The sequence below is a fragment of the Podarcis cretensis genome (genome assembly GCF_951804945.1).
Source record: "Podarcis cretensis genome assembly, chromosome: 4".
Classification (NCBI taxonomy): Eukaryota; Metazoa; Chordata; class Lepidosauria; order Squamata; family Lacertidae; genus Podarcis; species Podarcis cretensis.
Window position 1 is genome coordinate 46,977,989 of NC_137173.1, and position 27,503 is coordinate 47,005,491.

Below are 27,503 nucleotides of genomic sequence, written 5' to 3' on the forward strand. Positions count from 1 at the left end.
AAGACATCAAACAACAAAGGGCCTAGGACAGAACACTGCGGCATTCCATTTGTCTCCTTTTGCCAGCTTAATGAGGAACAATTTGTGAGCACTCTTTGGGGTTTGTCAATCAATCTAGCCCACATTTTACCAACTTATCTACAAGAATATCCTGGGAGCTTTGTCAAATGCTGCATTAAAATCAAGGTACGCTACATCTACAGCCAGTAACCAAGCCAGTAACACTATCCCCAAAAAGAGACAGATTCATCGGGCACGTCTTGTTTTTGAGAAACCAATCCTTTTCTCAGTGCTCATGAACTAATTGTTTGATTATCTGTTCTAGGACCTTTCCACAGTCTCACATGGGCTTCCTATTCTTTGGATCTACACATTTCCTTTCTCATAAAAGCCTAATACGGAAGTAAATGCGCATGCAGAAAAACTGTGCATGCATACCATGAACATTTCAACCTCAGAGCCTATATAACTGTTTCAGATCAGAACCACCAAGAGAACAGATAACCTACTCTAAGTGGAGATATTGTTTTCTGCATGCCTCAAAAAAGCTGAAAGACTGACTTCTAGCATACTGTGATTTAACTGCTTTTTGCATAAAAATGCTCAGCACAAATGTTTGATCTTAATGTGTCTCTGGATATATTTTAGTTACATTGGCTGCGTGACATTGGCTGTGATCCTTACAATTATGATGTTTTACTTCTATTGACTTCAGTAGAGTTTATGATTGTAGTCATGGTTTCAAAGGGTATATCCCCTAACCATGGCTTTTCTTTCAGCAGTGGAACTCATGTTAACTTGCTCTAACTGTGGTGTCCAATGCTGTTCTAAACTGAGCAATTTTCTCCCTAAAGTGTGTTGCAAAATTGTAACAACAGGCTACCAAGGGGATCAGAGCAGGTGGGGGGGGGAGCCTATTCACCACTTGGAAAAATGATTGCAGATGCAATAGTGGTGGTGAAGTAGGGTTTCTTCACTGCCACCACCATCACATAGCCATGATTATGGACTCTCACCCCTGTCAGTTCAGTTCAGGTTCCAACTGAAATTTATGCCATCCTCCTATATCGTCACATGCGGTTCACTAGAGCATCAAGTCGAACTGTGTGCTCCACTGCAGTGCCACCCAGAAGCAATTGGCTCTAAGCATCTCATCATTTCCTAGTGTGACAGGACCCTGGACAGCAGCTGGAAAATATCCTTGAGTATTTAGGAACCCACTAGATTCAATAAGTGTTTATGTTCCCACCCTTGCATAGTGGGCAGCTGCATTCTACCCCAAACTCACCAATGAGTGAACTATCCATGAAAATGGGCTCATAAGTCCCCCAATCAACAGAATTTTGATCGGCAAAGACCAAGTTGAAATTATGTCCAGCCACATATGTCAGGACAATGATGTATTGAGACATCATGGTTGCCATGGAAACCATAGAAATCATGAAGTCTTGAGCTGGCCCATTTGAGGTAGACATGGTGTGGATGTTAGAAGTGTCTCTCTCTCCTTGCCCCCAGCTGTGAAGGGGTTCTCCGACACCACATCTGAAAATATTTCCATCAGTTCGGGAAAGGAGGTTGGAATAAAACAGAGTAGACAGTATACTAGCAACATCCCTGCTCTGTCTCTTTGACCTAACACCACAACTAATCCCTCAGACCCATATACAATCTTACTAAAAAGAAGACTGAATTTTTACTGGTTTCATGAGCCCCATTTCCCACCCCACTGACAAGGAATGGTGTTGCACCATTTAGTTTAGTTAATATAGTGGCGCCCAGGTCTTGGTTATACACAAGATCAAAGTATGTGTGTGTTGGTGAAAATATTTCATTTTATTAAAATTCTGTCCATTTCATTAGATGACCATAAGTTTTAGTATTATGCATGATTTTATAAAACACTATTATGCTCCTTGTTAGCCACCCTTTTCCAAAGTAAAAAGCTCTTTTCCTTATAGGGAAGATTCCCCAATTTGCTGGTAATTTTAATTGCCCCCTGTCTCCCACATTTCTAGCAAAGTTACATGCTCAGTCCTTTCCTAGCATGGAATTCATCTTTTTCAAATCAGCTGTAGATTGGGACACTCTTTTCATTGAGCTTAAGCACCTCAATATTTCTTTTTTTAATTTTTTTTAAACTTTTATTTTGTTTTAAACAGGTACATATAAATATAGACAACCAAAATTACAAAGGAAAATTCCTTAATAGTAATGAAAAACTACAAAAATATCAAAGTACATGACACAGAACATAAGCAACTATGGAAAAGATAAAAGAAAATAAAATAGAAAAATAGAAGAAAAAGAAAAAAAGGAAGATGAGCCAAAGCAGGAAGGCTCATCTATTGCACACTTCTGTCAAGCTCACAACAGATCATTATTCTTATCAATCATCTCTATCTGCATTCCAAAGGAATCCCTCATCTTGGTATCAGGGAACATTTCTCTATGCGGCATCATTCTAAACATAGCCAGAACTTTCTTGCTGAGCCCTTGTCCCCTAAATAATTATTTAAACATTCCCATCCTTCTTTCACCAATTTTTAAGCTTTATCTCTTATTGCATCTGTCAGCTTTGCGAGCTCCAAGTACTCGCACAATTTGACTACCCATTCCTCTTTAGTGGGTGTATTTTTATCTTTCCAGTGTTTTGCCACTATAACCCTTGCTGCTGATGTTGCATACATAAGTAGCCTAGTTTTGTTTTTTGGGAATATTATCTGAAACCATTCCTAGTAAAAATTCTTCCGGTTTCTTGCTAAATGTAGTTTTTATCAATCTCTTTATCTCTTCATAAATCATGCTCCAAAATCTTTGTATCTCTAGACAGGACCACCACATATGGTAGTATGTTCCTATCTGTTCCTTACATCGCCAGCACTCGTTATTGTTTGATTTATTTATTTTTGCAAGTTTTACAGGGGTCGGGTACCACCTATAGTACATTTTCATAAGATTTTCCCTTATAAGGAAACAAGCCGTGAATTTTATATTTTTAGTCCATAATTCATTCCGAATATTGGGTTTGATCGTATGTCCCAGGTCCCTCGCCCATTTTACTGTAATTTCTTTGATATCTTCCTCCTTTCTTTGCCAATTCAAAAGTAGTTTGTACATTTTAGAAAGTATCTTTTGATTATTATATAAAATATCCTTCTCCAGATAGGATTTTTTTTGTCAAATCCTTTGGTTCTTTTATCCTTTTCAAGGGCGGCTTTTAATTGATAGTACTGCAGCCAGGTTATTCCCTTCTGTTTCAATTCGCTTAGGCCCTTTATTATCGGATCACTACTTGTTTCCTCTACTAAATCCTTATATGTTAGCCAATCGCTGTTCATATTTATCCTGTGAACCGACATTGATTCCATTGGTGACAGCCACCATGGTGTTTTGGTTGCTACTGATTTTTTACTCCTCTCCCATACTTCATATAATGCTCTTCTCACAATATGATTTAAAAATCCTTTGTGGGATTTAATCTTGTTGTAATGGGATAAGGGGTTGCTTGTGCGTAAGTGCAGAACCGCTCCAAGCTGAGTAGTTGGCTAAAAACTTTCCCTAGCCGGACAGCCCTTACTTCGTGGCTGTCTTAATCACTGGCAGAATCCGTCAGTGGGCGTTTCCTGAATTTCTTCCAACATAAAAGCTCCTTGACAGCGAGTCTCCGCCTAGATTCCCTGTGCGAAAGCTTTCTGCGCAGGGTGGGCGTCCCAAGGGGAGATCCTGAGCTCTCTCCACTGGTCTCGCTGGAAGCGTCCCTGAGCCTTCCCTCCGACGCCCCCTCCTCCGCTCCTTCCTCAGCGGAAAATCTCCCTCTCTCCCTGCTGGTTCCCTCTCCAGCGTCTGGGAGCCTTGCCACCACCCCAGGCTCCGATGGCAGTTCCCTGACACTTGTCATAGCCTATGTAGCCATGCCACCCATACACAATATCCCATCCCTCCAGATCTAGGACTTCCGTGTTTTTAATTAATATCCAGTCCTTAATCCATGTCCAGCATGCTGCCTCAAAGTACAGTTTAAGGTGAGGGACCGCAAAGCGTCCTTTTTCCTTCAACTTAGTAGCTTAAATTTTATGTGTGGTTTTTTCCCTTGCCAAATAAACTTGGCAAGGTCTTTCTGCCATTCCTTAAAACACTTTACGCCTCTAATTATAGGTATTGTTTGGAACATAAAAATCATCTTTGGCAGCACCATCATTTTAACTGCGGATATTCTCCCCCACAGGGACAAATTCAATTTTCCCCAAGTCTCTAATTCTTTTTTCCCCCCTTCCACTTCTTCTCATAATTGTCCTTATATAAGTTTATATTCTTACTGGTGATCCAAACCCCCAAATAATTTACCTTATTGTCTACCTTTAAACCTGTTGTATTTTCCAATTCCTCTTGTTCCAACTTACACAAATTTTTCGTTAATAATTTGGATTTTCCTTTATTCAGTTTGAACCCAGAGAACTTCCCAAATTCTTCCAGTTGTGCAAGCGTTTTTTTGGATACTTTCCACTGGGTTTTCAGTGGTTACAATTACATCATCGGCAAAGGCTTTAATTTTGTAGTATTGAGTTCCTAGGTTAATTCCTCTTATATTTTTATCCTTTCTTATTGCTATTAAAAGTGGTTCCAAGGTGGCAATAAAAAGAAGTGGGGAGAGAGGGCACCCCTGTCTTGTCCCCCTTTCGATGCTGAACTCTTCGGTGATCTCGTTATTTATTAGCAATTTTGCTTTTTGGTTATCATATATCGCCCTAATTCCATTAATTATTTTCTCCCCTATGTCCAGACCTTTGAAAGTTTCCAATAGGAAATTCCAGGATACTCTACCAAAAGCTTTTTCTGCATCAACCAATAACATGGCCATCTTTTTACTTGGTTTCATTTCCACATATTCCAACAGGTCAATTATTATTCTTGTATTGTCTTTTATATGTCTATCCGGTAAGAAGCCCACCTGGTCTCTGCTGATTATTTTGTTTAGAGTCTTTTTTAATCTATTAGCCATAACCCCAGCATAGATTTTATAGTCTGTATTCAATATTTCAATATTGAATACACCTCAATATTTCTTTCCAATTATTCACCACAGTCCAGACTCCGTAAGAGTTTATGTAGATGATAATTACTGCATCACAGGGAGTTGGACTAGATCATGGGTAGGCAAACAAAGGCCTGTGTGTGTGTGTGTGTGTGTGTGTGTGTGTATCTGGCCCAATCACCTTCTAAATCTGGCCTGTGGATGGTCTGGGAATCAGTGTGTTTTTACATGAGTAGAATGTATCCTTTTATTTAAAATGCATCTCTGGGTTATTTGTGGGGCATAGGAATTCGTTCATTTCCCCCCAGAAAATATACTCCGGCCCCCACAAGGTCTGACGGACAGTGGACCGGCCCCTTGCTGAAAAAGTTTGCTGACCCCTGGACTAGATTATCCTTGGGATCCCTTCCAACTTTATAATTCTATGAAACATGGTAATGGTGGAAATGGTAAGGCCAGTACAGAGCGGCAGCCATCATATTTGAAAGAAGAAATGTTAATATTTCAGCTTTTTAAAACAACATTTTTAGCACAGGCACATTTGTATATGCTATAATGATATAAAGAGAAGGGAAAGAATAAAATTAACATTAGAGGACTCACCTGGCTGCCATCTTTTTGCCAAAACACAGCTGGCTGGGGATTTCCCTTCGTTTCACATGGAAAGGTCACTGTTCGGCCCTGAGCAACAATCTGATCGCGTGGCCTTACCACAAACTGTGGAGGTGCTATGATGTGAGAGGTGAAAATATGTTGTTAAGAAAGAAACATTCTTTGCAGCTATATGTAATATATAAAACGGGAAATGGCTGCAATTATTATTATTTGTTCCAGAGAATATCATCTCTGACCTATTAAAAAAAGGACACATTATCTAAAGATAGGAAAAGTAGCCACAAGTTGTGTAAAAGCCAAAGGAATAGTATTTGTAAAAGCCAAAGGAATAGTATTTTTGAAAACAAGATTCAGAGTTGTGCCAAAATACAGTTTAGATAAAGGTACTGACAAATTTCCACCCAAATGCATACTAGGATTTTATAAATTACTTGATATTCCACTATTCCTTCCATTTTTTATTTAACCATTTGTAAATTTGTAAATTTGTAACATTTTACATACATAAGATTTGCTGCAGTTTTCCATTTGTGTCTTTTATTCTTATAGGCTACCAATATGCATGAACAGATTGTTTAAAAGAGCTTGTAAATGGGGATCTAGATACAATCTTTTAAAAATATTAATAGTCTTTTTTGTGCTATGATTTAGCACACATTTGCATTGTTTAAATCATGGTGCAAAAGGAAATCCTGCTGCAAATGTATGGTTTCATTGAGAATCTTTTTGCATGATGCTCTAATCATGTGCATATGTGCTGTGCACTGCCATTTAATCTGTAAAGGAAAAAAAGACAGTAGCAAATTGAAAACTGCATACGGTTCTGAGACTGATTTTAGAAATTCTCCAAGTTAAAGTAAAAAGCGGGTATAGTGGAATACAGGGCAGAGCCAATCTACTGAATAATAATTAAATGGAATGGGGGAGATTATCTCATCCTTGCTTTTCAAATGTCTTTCCACTTACCCTCTATGGCACTTTTCATTTCAATTAATTTCCTAAGCGTCCCTAACAAACAGCAACAACCCACAGATGACCAAGCAGGAGAAAGCTACAGCATTACTCATCACTTGACATAAACAATATTATTTGATCTCCAGAATACTGTATATCACAATGCAAAGCCACAGTGTGAAAAAACTGTAGAAGACACATAGACTGAAAGCACATTTGCCAAACGGTGTGTGCGTGTGTGTGTGTAAACATGGGCATAGGTATAAACTACGTGAGGCAGCACTGCTCTTTCTTCTGAAACATAGATTTTTGACACCTTTGTTGTTACAGTAACTGCAGCTATATTATTAAGCATATATACCGGTACATCAATTTGTTGATAATAAACATCGTAAGCTCCTTTCCAGAACTTGATTTTATGGATTGGACACTTTAGGCATAAAATAGCCCAAGATCAAAAAGTTTAAAGAACAAATAAAAGTAGAAGTCTAAATGTATCAATCAGTATATTGCATACACTCTTATAAGGCACTCAGGTGAAGTATGTGATTTTGGAACCTGCAACAGCTGTTGGAAATGCTGTTTCTCCTAGGTTGCATATATCTAATAATCTATAATATATCATGTTACAATACCTGTTGAGAAAAATATTTCCTGTGTAACAACCAAGCTTTTTGCTATCAAGCAATTAACATTCATTGCTTCTGGTCCAAAATTAACAGGTCATAGGAAACATTTATGTTTGACATTTCCAAGTTAAAGGCAATGGCTCTAAAAGAAAATATATTTCATGCTTTTCAGAGAATTAGACAAGATTAAAACAACAACCAGCAAGAACAATTAAGATTAGAGGCCTAAGACACTTTCCCCCTAGAAGCACTGTTTGGAAGCAATGTAAATACTGTACACAGTAAATTAGATTTGATTTCTGGCAAATTATGCTTTGATACTATGTTCAGCAAGCGCTGGCTTCAATCAATGTCACACTAAAGCTCTGTTATGCTAATAGCAGCTTGGGAGGGCAAGTTGGCTGATATGGAAATGAGATGGTTGAACATGAATAGAAAGCACAGGCCAAGTACGAGGTGGGTATTGAGATGAGCGGATGGGACCCTAAGGTTAATCACATCATGTTCAGAGTTGTTTTTACAGAGGAAGATTGTATTCTACAGCAGGAATTAAAAGTGAGGCACAAGACAGGAGTTGTATGCATTTTTATGTTACTCAAGACAGTAACAGCAAAACATTCCCCCTCCCACCCCTGAAATGCCGTTTTGTGCCTGACTGAATGGCTTTTAAAGGTCACACAAAGTGATACAGTTATTTTGTAGCTCAAGCTTTGGTCTTGAGTCTTTAAAAGCAGTCCTGCAAGAAATGGTTAGAAGTGTTTAAAATGATTTTTTCTGCAGTCCTTATCAGGCTGTTTTTCGCAGCTGGAACTCACCAGAACTGAATTCCAGCACCTCTCAGGTGGGTGCCATTGCCATTCTAAGAGAACAAGGGAGGCATTCATGGTGAGATCTGGCCCCTGTTTTTCTTGAAAAACAGCACTGGTCCTTATATACTAATCACTAGCATAACAAAGGTGTTACTGAATACTAATAAAATTCTCAGGCGTAAGGGTAAAAATGGATCAGCCAGGCAGAAGCTGCATTGCACCACTTCAGTTATTCCCAACTGTAGTCATAAACAGATGTGAAGATGAATCAGGTGGTTGCAAGTTAGTAGAGCAAAGTGTGTCACAGCAACCACTGCATTGTTAGGTTGGAAAAACAAAAGGAAGTAGCAAATGCAGGACTCCTAATTTTCTCGAAATCCATTAGAATAGAGAAGACAACTCAATTAATTTAATGGGAGCTCTACATGGTTGTAGCATCAATATATATACATTTAACTATCACGCCTTGAAATGTTTAACCAGGTTTGTCACAGTGGGATTAATCGGTTGCTAACTGAACTCAGAAAGAAATAAAAATCTTATATCTCAGGCACTTAATGGAATGTAACTTATAAAGAAACCAGAACGACAACATCAACATTAAGGTTTATTTAAATCCAAAACTGACCTTTTTGAAATGTAATTAAAAATTATTTTTGGAAAGCTTACAGTTCAAAAATGGGAGCTCACTTGAGACTTTCATGATTTATTAACACAATGTTTACCTCAAAGGAAATGGTGTATCAAATGAGATCTTTAATTCATGATGGAACTCATGCCTTCAGGCTGCAAGATCTAAAACAAATACATTCTGAAAGTCCTCTTCCAACTGTAGTTAATTTATTGTCTGCACAAGGACTGGAAGTTTAATTGCTTAAATCTTTCGGCTTTGAGATTCATTACCTTAGTAACCTACTTTTTCTCTATAACTGAAACTGAGCTACTCAATGTACAGTCCTGTGAACCCTGTTCCTAAAACCTCCTTGTTTTGTGTCTGCAGTCTTCATCCACATAATCTCACAGAAAAGCAAAAACTTCAGAATATTCAAAGGTGAGTCTCTGAGAAAAATAATAATGTTTCCTTTAAAGTTCCATGAGTTATTCAAGTACAGAATTCTCAAGAACCTGAAGTTTCCTTTTGCAGATGGATAAATGAAACCTGGTCTCAACTGTTAAGGGAGAACTGTGCTAAAATTATAGTTTGATGAGCTATGACTTCAACTTAATTGTCTAAAATATATCAGGGATCTTTAGAGCTTTGGTAAAATGTGTAAGGATAGAGTAGCAGGAAAGACTTTACAAAAAAGCAACTCTGGTTGTCTAACAGATCTCATCTTCTGTCTATTAAGATGAGTGGCTTTGCACCTACCTATTTGCTCTTAACTACTTATTTACTGAAAGCCTAGCTCCTCCACTGAAATAAGGTTCCCAGAGTGGCCAACAAATAAAGAAGAAGATATTAATTGTGTTTTGGAGTTAAAGTCTATTAGGAATAAATTTCTACTGGATTGTGGCCATGTGTATCTATTAATTATTCACAGATTTTAAAGCAGTGGAATAAATTTCTGCTATACATTACGTGGATGGTACAATGCTCATTCTACGTTTTAGTTTGATCTCTCTCATTTAACTTTGCTGCTTTCTCACAGTATTTTTCTTTATTTGGATTGTACTCCCAAGACTGTGCAAGATGGCAGTGTTGATGGAAATGTAATAGTTGGTAAGGTATGTTCACTTCACCAACATGCCTCAAAAGAGAATGTTTACTTAGGCTGATGAAGCAGCATTTCAGCTGGCTTTCTCAATATAAATTGTAGCATATTAATGAAAGAAATTAATCTGGAAAAGTTGAAGTTTCTATTATATAAGAAATATATAATATATTTCTATTATATAAGTGTAGTAATCTGGCTCCATGACACCTGTTCTTCAAACACTTTTATGCTATTTTAAGATTTGTTTACATCAAAAGGGAGCAAAATATCTTTAATTTAGAGGCTGTTAATTATCAAAGAAAAATAACACCTCAGTCTCAGTCATGTTTTCAGAAGTTCAATTTCCTGGTTAGTTCATATGTAAAAAAAAAAAAGAGAGAGAGAGAGAACAAAAAGGGGGGTGGGGAAGTGGTACCCAAAGACTAATATTTTGCTTTTCTATGTTTCAGAACCAACCTATCCTGCTGTTGTACACTTCTCAAAAGTCCCTGTTTCACTCCTCCCTGTTCCTGGCCACACTGGAAACAACATATCACTAGTTTTGGTTTGTCTTGTCTTCTGAACCTGGGCTTCTGATTTGTTTTACCCAAACCACAAAGAACAAGCAACAAGCCTGGGCTCAGATGACATGTCAAACCAAGACTAGTGGTTTTTTGCTATGAGTGGAAGAGAATCAAAGTGGAGATTTTTGAGCATGGTACACTAGCATGAGGCTCGTTCACATTAGACCATAGTTAAACACAACCTATGGTTTAACATGATGTGCAAACCAAGCCAATGACTTTCAAATTACTGTGATGCTAAATGATGAATGTCTAAAAGTATGTCACCAGCATGAAAATTTAGGAAAACTCTGAATTACAGGATTTGGGGATGTAAAATATCAATATATTTTACAGCAGCCTATATACCCCAAGTCTAAATAACTTGTGATCCACAAACAACACCTAGCTAATCAGCCATATATATTGGCTCATCAGATGCTTAACAGTAATTCTGATGAGGGTAGCCAGCAAAAAACGAAACTTGACTAGCCTCTGGAAGCTGCCATATATGGCTGGGAATCCAAATCTGGCTTGACAGATTAAAAATTGTTCAGTTTCAAACAATAACATGTCAACTTCCTAGAAAAAAAAACTTGCTATGCACAGATAGTTCAATTGAGAACACTCTTAGGACTCAGCTACATTTGTAAAGATAAAGCACTTTATATGTGTTATAACACTATGGCACCAGATGGCGCTGTGGAGTCCCGTTTTTCACCAACAGAGCTTCCCTGTATGAAGTTTACAAACTGAATCACTTCTTTGATGTGTCTACATCTAGCCTTAATCTCAGGGTTATGGGTTAAAGCCCCATGTTGGGCAAAAAGATTCCTGTATTGCTAGGGGTTGGACTAGATGACCCTCATGGTCACTTCAAACTCAACAATTCTATGCTTCTAGAAGTTGCATCTAAGTTTAGGTGGTATATATTACTATCCTAGTCCTGGCTATTGATAATTACTTGTGATAAATTGCCTTCTGAAGGCAAGAAATACATTACATCAGTGCACCAGTTCGCATTAGGAATTACATGAGTGCCCTACTTGCTAGCATTAGTTCAGACAAATGCTCCAGGGTCTAGACTGGTTTCCTGTAGTTTTTGAGACATCATGAAAGGTATTAATTTAGGGACACAGGTGGCGCTGTGGGTTAAAGCCTCAGCGCCTAGGACTTGCCGATCGAAAGGTCGGCGGTTCGAATCCCTGCGGCGGGGTGCGCTCCCGCTGCTCGGTCCCAGCGCCTGCCAACCTAGCAGTTCGAAAGCACCTCCGGGTACAAGTAGATAAATAGGGACCGCTTACCAGCGGGAAGGTAAACGGCGTTTCCGTGTGCGGCTCTGGCTCGCCAGAGCAGCGATGTCACGCTGGCCACGTGACCCGGAAGTGTCTCCGGACAGCGCTGGCCCCTGGCCTCTTAAGTGAGATGGGCGCACAACCCCAGAGTCTGTCAAGACTGGCCCGTACGGGCAGGGGTACCTTTACCTTTTATCTTGGTTTTTAGATTTTGCATCTTTTTCTTTCACAATTCTTACCGTCTTCAAATCACTTCTGTCAAAAAGGACATGCCACATAAATGATATCCAAGGGCCATGAGGCTGCCAAAGTCCAAACCAGTGCATTAAAGTGCTTAATTTCTTTTTCTTTTTCTGTTTATTTTTGATGATCACTGTTAAGTCAGTTTTATAATTGATCACATTTGTTTTGATTTCCCCCCCCCCTCATATTTTCCTCACCTTGTAGAGTAATGACATTGATATTTTTGGATCCTCCCCATTGGATGTTTGATTAGAGCATTTTACTTCCAACAAATTAAATTTTCTCATGAAATAGGAAAACTATGGATGAAATTAATGTTCCCCATTAAATTGTCACTCACAGTATTTGGAATAAACTCTTTGCACTGCATCAGTGAGAAATAGGAAGGGAAAAAAGTGTGTGTGAAAATATTAACTTGTTCATCTGGAAAACCCATCTGATGAGTGGAATAACAGAAGCAAATGGTCTAAATAGGAATAAATACCCTGCTTCCAGAACCCATCTGCTGTAAACTCCTGTAGGAAATCTTTTCAAAAGCTTAAAATAAAAAGAACAGCTATTTCAGAGATGAGCAATACAGTTATTACTCATAATGTTTTGATTTGCTAATGGGAATCTGGTACAGAGCTGTTATATTCACCAGCTGCCATCTACCTCAGGCAGAACCATGCTTGACTTTGCATATGTACAGTCAGTACCATATGCTAGGAATGGCTTGCTTTGACCGAGCAGACAGAAATAATTCAAGCTTAAATTTTCACGCCTGTTCAAAAAAAGGATATGACACTACAGATAAAAACTTAAATATCTGAAACCATCAACAACATTGCAATCACCACAGGAATTCTACATTTGAAAAAGCCACATTAAAAGTACCGGTAACATATTTATTTCCGTTCCACTTGAAATACTGTAAAATGAAAGTAGAGATTTCAGAATCTTTATAATCTTTCATTTTTAATAATGATTTTAAACAGTGTTATCAAGTTTCATTAAAAAGGACTGAAAATTCTGTATGCTCACCTAGAAGTTACGCTTCCACTGAACATCAGATGTAGGACACTTGCGTAACCCAGGCACTTCAGATACAAATTTAGTGCTCCATCAGAAAATAAAATCAAAATTGACAGTGATTCTGTAATATTAATGGTACTTAATTCAATTCTGTATAAATATTTTTCCAACAGTAGTAACAAATTATTTTATTTTAGAGATCATATGGAAAACATAGACGCAGAACTTTCAGACCTTTTTATGCAAGGAAAATAAATACAAAATTGAAGGCATTTATCTAAACCCCACTTATGATTGTCCATTTCATAGCTTTCAGTGCGCTAGACAGGCTCTTGAAATTATAATCTGGACTTTGGCCATTAGGATACAATTTAAAACATATATAATTACTGACATCAAAACAGAGTGCAGCTTCTTTTTTCAAAACAACAATTGAAATACTTCAATAGATAATGATTCATTTAAAAAGAATCACAATTCACTACACAAAAGCCGTATACCAAACAGAGGACACACAATGATTTGCGTAAGTAGGAACACTGGATGATTAAGGTCTAGGTATTAATCAAGGACAGTCAAGACTAACTGGATAATCAAGGTCCAGAACAGATTCAAAACATTTTCTCTAACACATTGCTTTGCCTATTAGATATGTAGTAGTTAATAACTACTGAAGATAGTCCTACATGGTTAGAAAATGAAAGATGAAGAACTGTATGAAACCATGCTAAAATGGATAGAATGATGATTACTTACCAACAGGGCGAGCTGGAGACATTACAATGGTGTGGTGATAATATAACAAAATTAAAGGAAAAAATAAAGAAAGTTTGTCAGAATGCATGATATGTAATGTTATGCTTTAACTGTGGATACTCAGTTGAACACTAAATTATCATATATTAGCCATAGTTAAATGCCTCTTGCTGTTATTTAAGTTGCAGTTATCAGAAGCTTTTTGTTCCTGCATAGAATTTGATTTTTTAAAAGTAAAGTAAAGCAAGCTGTCTGGAATCAATCATATGAGCAACACTTTTGATAGGTTCATATGCCATCATCAAATGCCATTGCTAATGCTTTATTGAAGTAAAGTAGTTCTACATTAGCCCAAACTTTTAGACCCTGATGAATACATCATCGAAAACCATAGACTGGCAAATGTCAATCCAATAAAAGAGAAGCATCACTGTATGATTTAAATACCAATTGAGTTTTAAGCATGGCTGATCAGGTCTGCAGTACAGGCCGGAGAAAAGCCCAAGGCACCATTTTTCCTCATTCAGTAATAGACACAAAGGATCATACTACATCCCTTTTCCAATCGTTGACAGACCTGATGAAAATATAACATTACTCCCAATGGCCATAGGAATTTCAACTCAGATGTCCCAAATTGCTGCTTAGATAATTTCTAGTTTCTTTTAAAAATGTGGGAATGATCGACAAATTATTTCTGCTTCAGACTGATACTAAGATTGAAAGTAGTTGCTTCAACAAATGATTTCATTCTAGCAGAATACTGTCATTACATTAGAGTTGTTGGGGGTGAGTGGGATCTGTCACACCTGCTTTTACTCAATATATTTTAAGGAAGAGTTCAGAGGTACACTGGGTATTTTTGGTAGGTTAAATATAGGAGAGAGGAAACAGACGTAATGTTACTAACCAAATTAGTAAAGTTATATTGTTAACTGCTCCCCCCCCCAATTTAACTTTGTTAGATTTAGGCAGCAATCCAATAGTCAGTGCTTACCTTTAAGTACCTTCTACTGAGTAGACATGTATAGAATATGCCTGTAAGAGGCCCAAGTCGGACTTTTGGAACTTAATATGTTGTGACATCTTTTGAATATAATAATTTTATTTATTGTTATATTCTGTGCTTTTTTCGGGGACGACGACACAGGGGTACACATACCCCTAAACGTTTTGTGAATCTTTGTATTTTTGTCCATTTACTGTATTTATTTTTCCAGATTTGAACTATAAAATGATGATTTTCTTGAGTCAAAATAAGAGTACCCCTAAACTGGTTTTTTTGGGGGGAAGCACTGGTTATATTTATATCTTTTATTTCCCTCATTCCCCATTATACTATCACTATATTTTTCCCTAAATGCCCAAGGAAGAAATTTACAGCTACTTGTGAGAGATGGCGGAGGGGAATTAGAGTAATCTGCCACTCCCTGCACCCTGCAGACTTACGAGTTGACTCTGCTTAGAGGTATTTCCACCAGCTGCTGGAGAGACCAGGAGAGCTTTGGGAATGAGGTTATAGTAGAGACAAATTGGCCTGAACTGTGGGCTGATTTGTGGACTCCTTGGTCCCTAGAGCCATACATTCAGAACTAATGGGGCCTAGCAGGGTGCCATTGACAGGTCAACCCAAGGGGGAAACACCAAAGAGAATGTCATCTTGGGAGTTATGATGGGGACAACGACGGAGTGTACCACCCCTTTACATTAGTTAAAGGGATCACACATGACAGAAGGCCATCCAACCTCTGCTTAAAAACCTCCAAGGAAGGAAAGTCCATCACTTCTTTTGGGAGTCTGTTCCACTGCTGAACATCTACCATCAGGAAGTGTGAAACAGTTGTGAAAAAGACAAATTCTTTCCTAGGGATCATTATGAAAGGAACTGAAAATAAAACTGCCAATATCACAATGCTGTCATACAACTCTATGGCGGAAACAGATTTGGAATACCTTCTATACAGTTCTGCTTGCCATATCTCAAAAAGGATATTGTAGAGTTGAAAAAAAGGCTCAGGGAGGGCAAAAAAAATGATCAAGGGGAAAGCAACTTCCCTGGGAGGAAAAGGAAGTTATGCATGGCAAAGTTATGCATGGCAATGAGAATACGAATGAAGAAAAGTTTTTATTTCTCTCTCTGAATATTAGATGAATTAGGACAGATAAAAGGAAAGTATTTCTTCATTCTTAAAAAGAGAATTAGACAAATTCATGGAGGATAAGGCTATCAGTGGCTACTACGCACAATGGCTATGCTCTGCCTCCACAGTTGCAGATAGTATGCTTCTGAAACCACAGGATGGGAGAATGCTCCTACAGTTTTCCCATGGGCATCTGGTTGGCCAGTGAGAACAGGATGCTGGGACAAGATGGGTCATTGGACTGATCCAGCTGGTTTTTCCTATGTTATTCTCATTAATAGTTGAGGGTTCCTATACCCTATTTAGCTTTAAAAGGAAAAGAAAAAAAATCCTAGCTTGGCTTTCAAGGATTGCCTTTTATCTGCTAACGTTTGTCAGCAAAATGGAAATCTTTATGCCAAAGCTGCATATAGAAAACACAGTCCTTCCAAAAACTGTATTCCCTGTTTCAGCCTCTGCTGTCTACTGGAACAAATACTAGGTTTTGAGGACAGCAGGCTAAAAGCAAGTATTTATTTATCACCCTTGGTGTTAAGTTGTGGGTGAACATATCAGATGACACAGCAATTCTTCAAACAGCTCTTGTTTATTCACAGGCAGAACAGAACTGAACTGAAGGGTTCAGCCAGCCTGCTTATATAGAGCTCCACTAGAATGCAACAGTAACCATTTTCTATAACTATCCAATCACTGAACATCACTTTCGATCCCATATTTGCATATGTGGAACCTGAACTATCTACAGTATCCCCCTGCTGGTCCAGGGTGAGAACTTCAGTACATAACACTTGGTGAACTCAAACACAACTACCAGCAGGTACAGGATATCCTGAGCGCAGCAAGTAGGTCAGAGAGTGAACAGTTGCTGGAAGCCCCTTATACAGTACATCAATAAATTCCATCACCCGAGTCAGAAGTTTTGCGGGTGACTGTCATTTCGTAAGTTTATAGGAAGTTGTATGTCTTTTTTCCTCTATCCATTGGCTCTTTGAATAAGTGGTTCATCTTACATTGATACAGGATCATTAGTAAAGATGAGGGTAAAACATGGATAAAATGGCGAGAGGGGGGACAGTATATGAAAGCAGAGTTAGTAAGGTTGCTCATGAAAAATATTTCATACTTATGCATTATTGGAACAACATTATTGGGTGAGCAGGCAATGAAGCGTAGCTGACAGGGGCAGAAATACTACATAAGTAAAATGCCTGGTCTCATTGAAGCCAATCAATATGAGACAGCAATTCTATGCTCATTTACTTAGGAATAAGTTCAACTGAATATACCAGAATTTATTCTGAAAGTAAATAAGCATAATACGAGGTTAGTGGAAGAAGGCACACCACCACAGTCCCGCTTTTAAAAAGTGTCCTAGAGACTGAAAGTTCAAATCATTATATTATATACACAAGGAATATTATTTTTGTTAGAGCCATAAAAACAATGGGAGTTTGACAATGCAGCTTTATATGCAAAATTTCCAGTCTCCTGACTTCAAACATTATATTTCTTGGCTTTTTAAATGTTCTTTTATATATCTGATGTTCAACATATACTTGCAATGCAGTATCTTCCATTGTACTGAATAAACACTCTGCCTATGGTTAGTTAAATTAGAAAGGGTGGGTGGGGGGAGAAAGATAATGAGATATCTTCTTTCATGTAGGAAAATCAATTAAATTATATATTTTCTTTTTTCACCTTAATTTGCTCAAGTTCAGGCTCCAGTGAGTTCAAAAGATTCCTCCTTGTCCCCTTTGTTCAACTCACTACTCATATAACTATGCTAAGCTTCAGCCTAAAGAAATTGTTGGTCTCTCCAACATGTGCCCTGGCTGATATTATGAGGAAATATGAAGTGTGGAGCTGACTAGTGTAGTGACTAGTTTTCTTATTTCCACACAAAAAAAGGAAGGAATGGGCATGATGCTATTTTCTCCGGAATGAAAATCTATTGCCTGCTTTTCTCAAATTACAAAATGGCAATCTATACATAAAACATAGTTTGTACATGAACATGTTTTGCAGCTTAAAACAAAAACTTATTATCTAAAGTGAGTATTCATAGTAATATTTTAGCAGCTGGATTACCACAAAACCTCTCTCTTTTATCAAACCTGGACAACTCCTCTCCCTCACTGCCTGCAAAGCCACTAGGTTAACTTCCCCCCCTTTTTTGTTCCAGATTCATCAAATCAAACTGAACTGTGTCTATGTATTAAATGATGGAAATGGAAACTGGCGTTTCAGGTCAGTTGACCTCTGTTCTAATAAAGCAATCCATAGAGACTTTGATCATCTGATTTAATGCGTATGAAGGAGAAGGAACATTGATAAAGCTAAAACCTTTCACAGCTCTACTGAACCTTCAGCACACGCTGCTAAATTGTGAAATAGTGTCTGAGTGATATCCATCCATCCATGGATAAGGGTATATCTAACAAGCACACAAACAGATACACACAACTTATTATAATATATATTACAGGTATATTTATATGCTGCCTATAAATATTTAGATTAGTGTTTTCATATTGGACTCACATCACTGATAGTCTTAATACTGTTGATATTTTGACACTGCTGAGGACATATATCCATGTGCCTTATGATTTTGCAAATGCTTCAACATGTGTGCAGGTTTCAGGAAACTGTACTGAATCTCCAGACCGTTGTAATATTAGTGTGCTGGTAGATCCTGGAAGGAAATAATAGTTCACCCCAACTGGATTCATCCTCTGGATTTAAACAGTACATCTCCCAAAGAAGTTCACACCTGGCTATGTAAAGCAAGGCAAACGGAACCAGGCAAACGTCTGCGCTAAGTGGAACTTACAGACAGCAAGACTTGAGACCAAGTTATTTGTTGATCTACAGTCTGTTGCCCAATGGGGACACCCTTTGGCCTCCAAAAGGATATGTATTTGGTGTTCCCCAATATATCTCAATTCTGCCACACACACCCTTTTTCTTTCTCTCTAGCATGAAAATTTACCATTTTTTCTGTAGCCTGCTATCACGATTCTCCCTTTTTCTAAACCAGTGGTGGGGGACTGGATCTCCCCTACCATTCCATGGGCCAAATCTGAAAGGTGGGAAGGGCCACTCACCCATCAATCACGTGTTGTCACAATGACATCAGGTGATGTCATTGATTGCTCTTTGTAATTACAGGGCACCTTTAAAGTCTGCAGCATTATGGCATCTCTTGAATGCACATGCTCACGCACATACACTTCTCCCTTAAGCTAAATCAATTTCTCCCTTTCTTCATCTTAGATTTTTCTATTCTGGCATAGAAAAGAACTTTAGATTTTTGTCTGAAGAGATTTCCATGGCTTATAAGGTTAGAATAATGTGCAATGTACTAGTTTGAGCATCTGTTCACTATGTTAATTCTTCCTAATACAACTCCTAAGCCAACAATTAACAATGAATACTGGGAGGTACATGTGTTTTTGTGTTTACCACTTTAATACTTTTTTTCTGCTTTTCATGATGTGTGAAAGGTAAGAAACTTTCTACATGCAAGTTAACTAGAAAGGATAATTATTACAAAACTGTTCTTTGCACCCTTACATTGTGAACTCTGTGCATATTGGAATCACCACAGAGAGCAAAGAACAGAGTATAAACCCAAAGAGTTGGATCTCAACTTGTGTCACACTTGGGGCAGACCTATAAGATCAATGGGACTTAACTTAGGCAGTAACTTAGGAGCTTTGGCTTTCTGGTAGAGCACACAATTTGCACGTTCCATGTTCCACCTTTTGCATGATGACTTAAAATATATATATTGTACAGAGAAATACCCTGCTTCAGATTCTGGAGAGCTGCTGTTAATTAAGCAGAGTACTGGGGTACTGGGCTAGAGGGCTATTTGTTTTACTCAATAATGCACCTCCTTAGCATCCCAATGACTATTTTAACAACAATCTTTAATCAATTAATGACTAACGGCAGTAGAAAGGATATTTTTTAAATAAATAAACTCTTACAAAATTATATACAAGAAAAAGCTGTTTTTAAATATATATATTTGAAATCTAGCTGCAATTATTTTGATTCAAAATCATTGTATTTGCACCATTTTAGAAAACAGAACCACACTATATTGCAGTCCCTTTCCCATAACCCAACACTTACCTCGAACAGTTAGTGTAGCAGAGGCTTCAACTTTTCCAACTCTGTTCTCCGCTATGCATGTATAGGTCCCCTCATCTGTGCTCATTGCCTTTTTAATACGCAAGGTGTAGTCATCTTTGATGTCGTATCTGCATTTGAAACAGAGAAGATGAAAATCACTGCTCGGCTTAATGTCTTACCTGGAATATACCATCCTTATTCTATCTTGGATATATCTCTGGAACATAATTTATTATGTGGAATTAGATAATTCCACTGAACATTAATCTTCATGACACTTTTATTGCACCATGCATTACTTAAAAACTTTACAGCCATAAAATTAGTATTGCTATGTTCATGTGGTATCAAGGCTTTATTAATAATATCAGTCACTCTGCCCTTGATCTGGAGCACTATGATAAAATAGAGCTAACACGCATCAGTTATCAATATATGACATTCCAGGTTTACCCTGAAACATTACTGCACGTTTCACTTCTGGCCTTTAAAATGTTTCATCTCCATAGTAAACTGCTAACAAAGTTGACAGTATCTTTTCTGGTGTGGGGAATATACTGATTTAAACTAACATAGTAAATAAAAAATATGTAGGGAAAGCCATAGTCAGCGGTAAAGAATCTGCTTTGCATGCAGAAGGTCCCAGGTTCGATGCCAGGCATCTCTAGATAGGGTTGGGAATATCCTCTGTAAGAACACAAGACAAGGCTGCTGGATCAGGCTGAGAGTCCACCTAGTCCAGCATCCTGTTCTCACAGTGGCCAACCAGATGCCTGTGGGAAAAACCCTTAGGCAGGAATCGAGCACAAGAGCACTCTCCCTTCCTGTGGTTCCAGCAACTGGTATTCAGAAGCATTACTGCCTCCAGCTGTAGAGACGGAGCATAGCCATTATTGGCCTTTGCCTTCATCAGACTGTTCTTTTTGTTCTTCAGTCCCTTTTTTCTGCTTATACCAAGGACTCTGTACTTTCCAATATAATGGGAGCTGGGGACACAAGACGAGAGAATTGGCAAATTAGAAGGGAGAGTTCTTAACTCTCTCTCATCTCCAATTTGTACATTCATGGTTTCCTCTGACTTTGCAACAAGGCTGGGGAATCTACACGGGAGAAAGTGGTCAGCATGAGCAGTGCCTCTCAGGGAGAAAGTGGTCTACAAGTGCCTCTCTGCTTCTGCACTGATGTGAGAGAACCACGGGGAAACCTGTCCTTCTGCCCTGAAACTTTATTTTTATTCTGCAGGTAGGTACAGTTTCAAGTAAGTTTAATGTTAAATAGTGTTTTTTAATGGTTAGTGAGGAAACTTCTCACTGGCAGGTGCCAGAGCTAGAAACAATACAAGAAGCTGCCATGAATTAAGTAATTTGCCATTCTGATTGGCACTCATCAACAGGAAAAACCTTACTATGTTCATTAGACCAGTGTTTCCCAACCTTGGGCCACCAGCTGTTTTTGGACTACAACTCCCATCATCCCTAGCTAGCAAGACCAGTGGTCAGGGATGATGGGAATTGTAGTTCAAAAACAGCTGGAGGCCCAAGGTTGGGAAACACTGCATTAGACTAAGCACAAGAGCAGCAAATGGAAGTATCAAATTTCCAGAAACTGTTGATATGCTATTGCCAGAGGTTATAATTAGTATTGCTATTCTTTTTTAAAAAAAAAATAATATTTTTTTCATAGAGAGCAAGCAGTGAAAATCAGGACCTAAATTATTTCCTTTAGTTTTCTTTAATGTTAAGACTGACTACAGTGGAATTGAAAATACAGAGGCAAAAATTTAAATCTGCAGATCACAATAAAGCTTGGCCATTTCATATCTGAAGAACAATTCCCACCCTCCTAAGAGTACAGAAAGGTGGCTAGCATATACCTAGACAGTCAAAAGGGTATAACTGACTTGAACTTTAATGCAGACAATCTTGGATACAATTCTGACAATCAGCTTTGGGCTGCAGCTGACTCATTCCCACTTCATCTCACTGATGTACTGGTTCTGGCATGCCAGCCAGCTGCCTTGTAAACCTCAGCAGACTTCATGTTCGCACCTATCAATCATGCAATTGTGCAGAGACTGATGAGTGTACAAGTTATTTATGTAGCATGCCAGGACAGAGAGTTAGCCACAATGATAATCTTGAGTACCAGTATGGAGATTATAGAGTAAATATGCCCTTAGAGTGGTCAAATCAGCAGCTATTTTGAGAAGGAACACCAACTCATTGCATTCAAGCCTGCAAATTATCAGTGGGTTTCTAGACCACCCTGAAAAAGGCATGCTATCTAACAAGCAGCCAATGTATAGCAAGGCTCATGAGATATTGCAACCATCTGTTCTCCTAAAGAATTGATGTAGTGCCCCATAGTCATCTGTTCTACTCACACTGCCCACACAAGTCATCATGGTTCACTGATAATCTATGACAGGTGAAGCAAGAAAATAAGAGGTTGGAAGTTAATTGGCTCTGTGCAAAGGAATAATGTGAAATGGAAGGTTACATTTACGTATTTAAGTGACTTGTAGGGAAAGAAAACGAAAGACATGTTGAGTTTAGCTTCTCTAGGTAAAATACCATAATCCAATCAACCTTTATTGTACATTCAGTATAGGCGCTGATTGTACTCTGAACCGAATAACCAACTTGTCATATGACAACCATATGATAGCCCTTTGTTGGAAGCCCTTGTAATGAACTGGCCCTTTAAACTCAGCCAATTGGTTGGCAGTTTGAGATCATTGTCTGCATGTGAGAACTCATTCAGAGGTGGAACTAGCACCACATATTACCACAGACATCTTGGCATATTTTGTGGTTACTTCATGGGGGGGGTAGTATAGAATTTGCTCCGCACACAAGCAAATGAAAGCTCAAAAGTACGTACCTACTAGCCATTGTGCTTCTTGTTTCACCAACAAACTTTTCAAATAAGTATGACGTATCTGATCACCTCCTTACATTAGCACTAGTAAAGACCACATTAACACTAGTGAGGACCATTGATGTTAACCACTATTATTGTTGCTCTTCTTTCAAGGAGCTCAAAGCAGTGTAAACAGAAACTAATAAGAGCTCTAGAAAAGCAAATTTGATCACAAGAACAGCAAGAACTGAATTCTGATCACATCTCTCTCACATTTCTTTTTCTTGTGTCCTTACAGTATTTCTACCCCTCTATAGATTGGCTTACACTCAGCAAAAAAAAGTCAAAAATATCTTAAAATGTGTAGTTGTAAGAAGCAATTGTTAATGCCATATACAGTTATTCCTTTTCTGAAGTAATAGCTACAGATAGTCTGCTTTTCATTAAGCAGAGGGGAAAGCATACATGAGAAAAGATGAAAAAACATTACTGGTTAGGAAATTCTTAAAGAAATAGGGTGATTTTGATTTTGAAATTTGACAGTCTCTGGCTCTTATGAATGTAGTCTTTGTTGCTGGTTTGATTAACGACAGTTGTACAATAGTGTGCTGACAGTCCCTGCCATTGAGACACATTTCCCCCCCAGATATGAAGCACTGCTGAAAAATGCAACCCAATCAGATTTGGCCCCTGGACAACATGTGCTATCATCACTGTACCGTGAATTGAGATTGATTGGTAACCAGCTGTGACAAAGTGGGGGGAAAAGAGCTTTGTATTTTTCTTGGAGGAAGAACTAGAAAACTTAATTGTGTCAAAACCATTACCATCTGTAGGTGAAATAATGATTAAAATAAAACAAGTTAATCTACAATATCTAAATTTAGCTTAGATACAAAAATCCTTGCTTCATACTATTACAAAGCAGTGGATTTTCAAAGTCTAAATTGTCTTCATATTTTTTGTATGTATTTCTGATCCCATCACAGTGAGTGGCACCTTGAGCCTATATCCTGACGGCCCATTTTTCTGTGTCATTATAAATATAATAAAGTAGCAGTTCTGCACTTACTTCCTTGGGAGTATGCCCCATTGAACTCAACAGAACTTACTAAGCTGCTGCCTGAGTGCTGGAAGAAAGAACTCCCTGCTGCAAGGCTCATTTCCACCTGGCCTAGGAGGCGGAGCCCACACTCACCCTGAACAGCTAAAAGGCTCCTGGGAGGCCAGAGGGACACTGCTGGAATAACTCTTGGGTTGGGACAACTGGCTACAATGCTTTAAATGGTTCTAATTTTAGTTCCTCTGTTTCATTTTTGTTGGGTTGGTGTTGGTTAAATGTTTAGTTGGGGTTGGCTGTTACTTTAATTTGGGTATAACTGTAAACTGTTTATTATTGTTTTGTGTTTTGTTTTATTGGTTTGTTTCTTGCTTGTATAGGATATCTTGTTTTTTAGTGTTTGATGTTTTGTTGTGTTTTATATGTTGTAAGCTGCCCAGAGTGGCTGGGGAAACCCAGCCAAATGGGCAGGATATAAATAAAAAATTAGTAGCAGTAGTAGTAGTATATGTATAGATAGCACTATAAATAAATGAATTGTAATATGTTTAAATACCCCATAGAAATTAGGAAACAGTACCACGAAGATTCAGAATTCAGTGTTTCTAGTATGGTTTGTGCAGTTCTGACAATAGCAAAAGGGTATGGGACAGGAACAAGAAATAAACACGTTATCATATAGGATGTCAGGTTTGTTCTTTAGCAAGTGGGGCTTGTGTTCTGCACTCTTGAAATATGCACGACCAGATGGGATTGGTTCCACTTGGGAGCTCCAAGTTGAGCTGAACCCTGACAAAAGAAAGGGATTATAATCAGAGCTGATCAGTGGTGATTAGCTTTCCAGAACTCCAGAGTACTGTAGCTGATCTCTGCTGAAAGTGTGGCTTGGGGACAGTGACAATCAGCAGACCAGTGTTGACTTTAAGTACCACATGGATCAGCTGGTATCTTCCTTTGCAGCATGGCTTGAACTCAGCTATAACAGTCTTTCATTTAAGCAGCCTATCATTAATACTTCAATCAGTTGTACCAAATGGTTGTGCAAACAGAAGGCAGCTTGTGCAGTCAGATTTTCCCCTTCACTCACATTCTTTCCCTGATTCCTTTGTCTTGCCTAATAGTGCATGCCAAAGGCTCCAGGGGAAAACCACATGGCATGGGGGAGAGGGACAGCCCTATGTAGCATATGTTGCAGAACTTGGAAAGGGCATTTTAAAAAGGAACCTGTTCCAGTTCAACATGTTCAAAAAGGAACCTATTCTAGTTCATGTTTGTCCTTTTACAAAATGAGCTCGTTCCACTCGTGTTCCAGTTATCCAAATTATCCTCCCCCCCCCCAGGCCTTCAGCATTCGCAATGTTACAAACTATTGTACTGTGGTATAAAATATACTTAAGAAGACTAACAAAGCATCAAAACATACACGCAGTGGAATGTTGTGAGGATACAGATTTAGTGGGCGTGGGCAGAAGTTATATTGTGCAAGTGGTCACTCAACTTCGTTGAAGCACGACCATGTTGTTTGCAAAATATGGCAAAAGAGGGAATTCACCTCTCTTATGTGAAGATATAACACACAAAACTGCATGTTAACTGAGTTGGCCAGAAGTAAAGTGGTGGTTTGTGTAAAAATAAATAAATCTGCATTTGTTTTTATGGAGATGTCATTGAGGGGCCTGATCCTGGGGCTCCACAGGAAAACAGATGGGGCTTTGGATCCAAGGCTGCTTCTTACCCACACTTCCCTTGAGTCTACTACTCATGGTAGCTCTACATCCATAGAGCTTCTGCAGTATAGGGTATGTTCCTTTGTGGAGTGGAGGTGTTCCTCCTGACAGCAGAACTTATCTCTATGAGAGTAGAGTCCCCTTTGCCTCATCCTACCCACCTTCAGCCAGCAGCTCTTGAGATTGCTTTTTAAGCCTCTAAATTCCTATTTGAGTGGTGAGGTCATTGCCAAGTAGTAGCAACCTTATCAAGACTTTTATTTATTTAGTTGCTGGACTCTTTACCAAAAGAATAGTAGTGTTCATAAACTGTTAAAGCTGCCAGATGAGATTTATGAATGCGCCAACCAAGTATATTCCCTTTTTTGTACTTAAATTAGTTTATTTCTTGTTGTTATTAGACACAATAAAGTATAAGCAATATCCATCATGCCCTAACCAATTATAGCTGTTACCCTGCAAAGGTTAAGAAGTTTCAACACTTGCTATCATTACACTACATATTTTGATAGAACTTCTGGTATTTTTTGACTGAAAACCTTATTGGTTGCTAGTAGAAATTAAAGCATATTCAAAGCAGTTGGACTTTTCCAATGCAAAACATATTCAAAACAGTTGGACTTTGGGGGTGTAAGTGGGTATAAGTAAGAGAGTTTACAATTTCTTGGAGTGGAGTGGAATGTGTGTGTGTGTAATCTAAAAATCAACTGTTACACTTATTGTGCAACATTGCCTGAAGTTCCAAAGACACACTTGGAAAGTGTTGGATGAAAGCTGACTTTCTCAGCTTGAAAGCAAGAGATTATATGTCTTCTATACATTTTTAATAATGCTTAAAATTATGTACAACCAAACTAAAACATTTTATTACAGTGTGCAAAGATGAGCAAGCAAATGCAATGGTCATAAACATTGTTAATAAAAATTGAAAAGCATTGATGGATAATATGGTAAAAACTATTATATTAAAAATAAGGAAAGCTAGAAAGGAGTAGAAAGATAGCAAACCACCACTATACAGTTGTTTTGAAACACTACATAAAATAATTTGCCATATAATAGTTGGTATCAACCATCATCTTCACTGGCATTGACAACTAAGATAACATAAAAGTAAATCCAGTAGAAACTGAACCATTCTTTCCATCATTTTAGCAGAATGGAAAGAATAGTTGCTCTTTGTATCAGAGTTGAGGCACATTTATCCGACAGCTTGTATTACCTTTTCTGTATTGTAATTCAACCCTCAAGCACTGGAACGTGAAGACTTAGAGCATCTCAGCATGTAACAAAAATCTCAGCATATAACACAGAAACTGAATTCTCTTTGAAGAAATGAGGAAAACATAAGATACTGGCCATTTTTTGCTTTTTAAAAATGGAAACATTATCAGAGTTGAACAGCTGGGAACAAGTCAAGGAACAAACATACCTTTTGTTGACTGTTTTGTTTTATTCTGTGTTGGTTTTAGCATTAGCTATTATAGTTTTGGAAGTGAAATTAAGTTAAATGTCTTCTAATCTTCATTTTCTACTGACAAAAGATGGATTAGTATATCAGAGGGGAGGTATTCTATCCTAGGCCTTGTAACATTCAGAACGATTATCTCGTTGTAGGGTACTTCTGGCAAGATGCAGATTTCTATGATTATTGAACTTCATAATTAGCAGTTCGGTGCCCAGCTATATATGCACCTCTTCTAGCTAGAAATAAGTTTTAAAAATAAAGGGATGCATTTTTAAGAAGCAGAACATGTGGTAGTAATGTTGTTGGCATCCGTCTGCCTCAAGAAACAATGAAGTGCACCTCCAAGGGCGAAGTCAAACCACCGGAGAATCACAGCACCTGCTGTGGCTGTAGAAACTGCTAACTCATAACTGCTGCCTCCTGCCCTGATTTTGCTGTGTTAGCAGCACTGAAGTGCTGCATCTGGGCAGTGTGTACGGAGGTCCTGGGCTGCCC

General features: G+C 38.2%; 1 protein-coding gene across 21 annotated transcripts in view; it reads right to left on the minus strand.

Moving 5' to 3' along the window:
- The window catches only part of ROBO2 (roundabout guidance receptor 2), an 815,523-nt gene that overhangs the window by 116,576 nt on the left and 671,444 nt on the right, over positions 1–27,503 (minus strand). For 14 of the 21 annotated variants that reach the window (XM_079974751.1, XM_079974744.1, XM_079974746.1 and 11 more), the window contains exons 6-8: positions 19,892–20,019; positions 13,605–13,616; positions 5,636–5,760 (exon numbers count right to left, since the gene is read on the minus strand). In XM_079974751.1, the coding sequence (XP_079830877.1) occupies positions 5,636–5,760; positions 13,605–13,616; positions 19,892–20,019 (265 nt within the window). The remainder of the gene's footprint in view (positions 1–5,635; positions 5,761–13,604; positions 13,617–19,891; positions 20,020–27,503) is intronic. The other 7 variants (XM_079974752.1, XM_079974745.1, XM_079974749.1 and 4 more) reach the window with 1 other exon arrangement.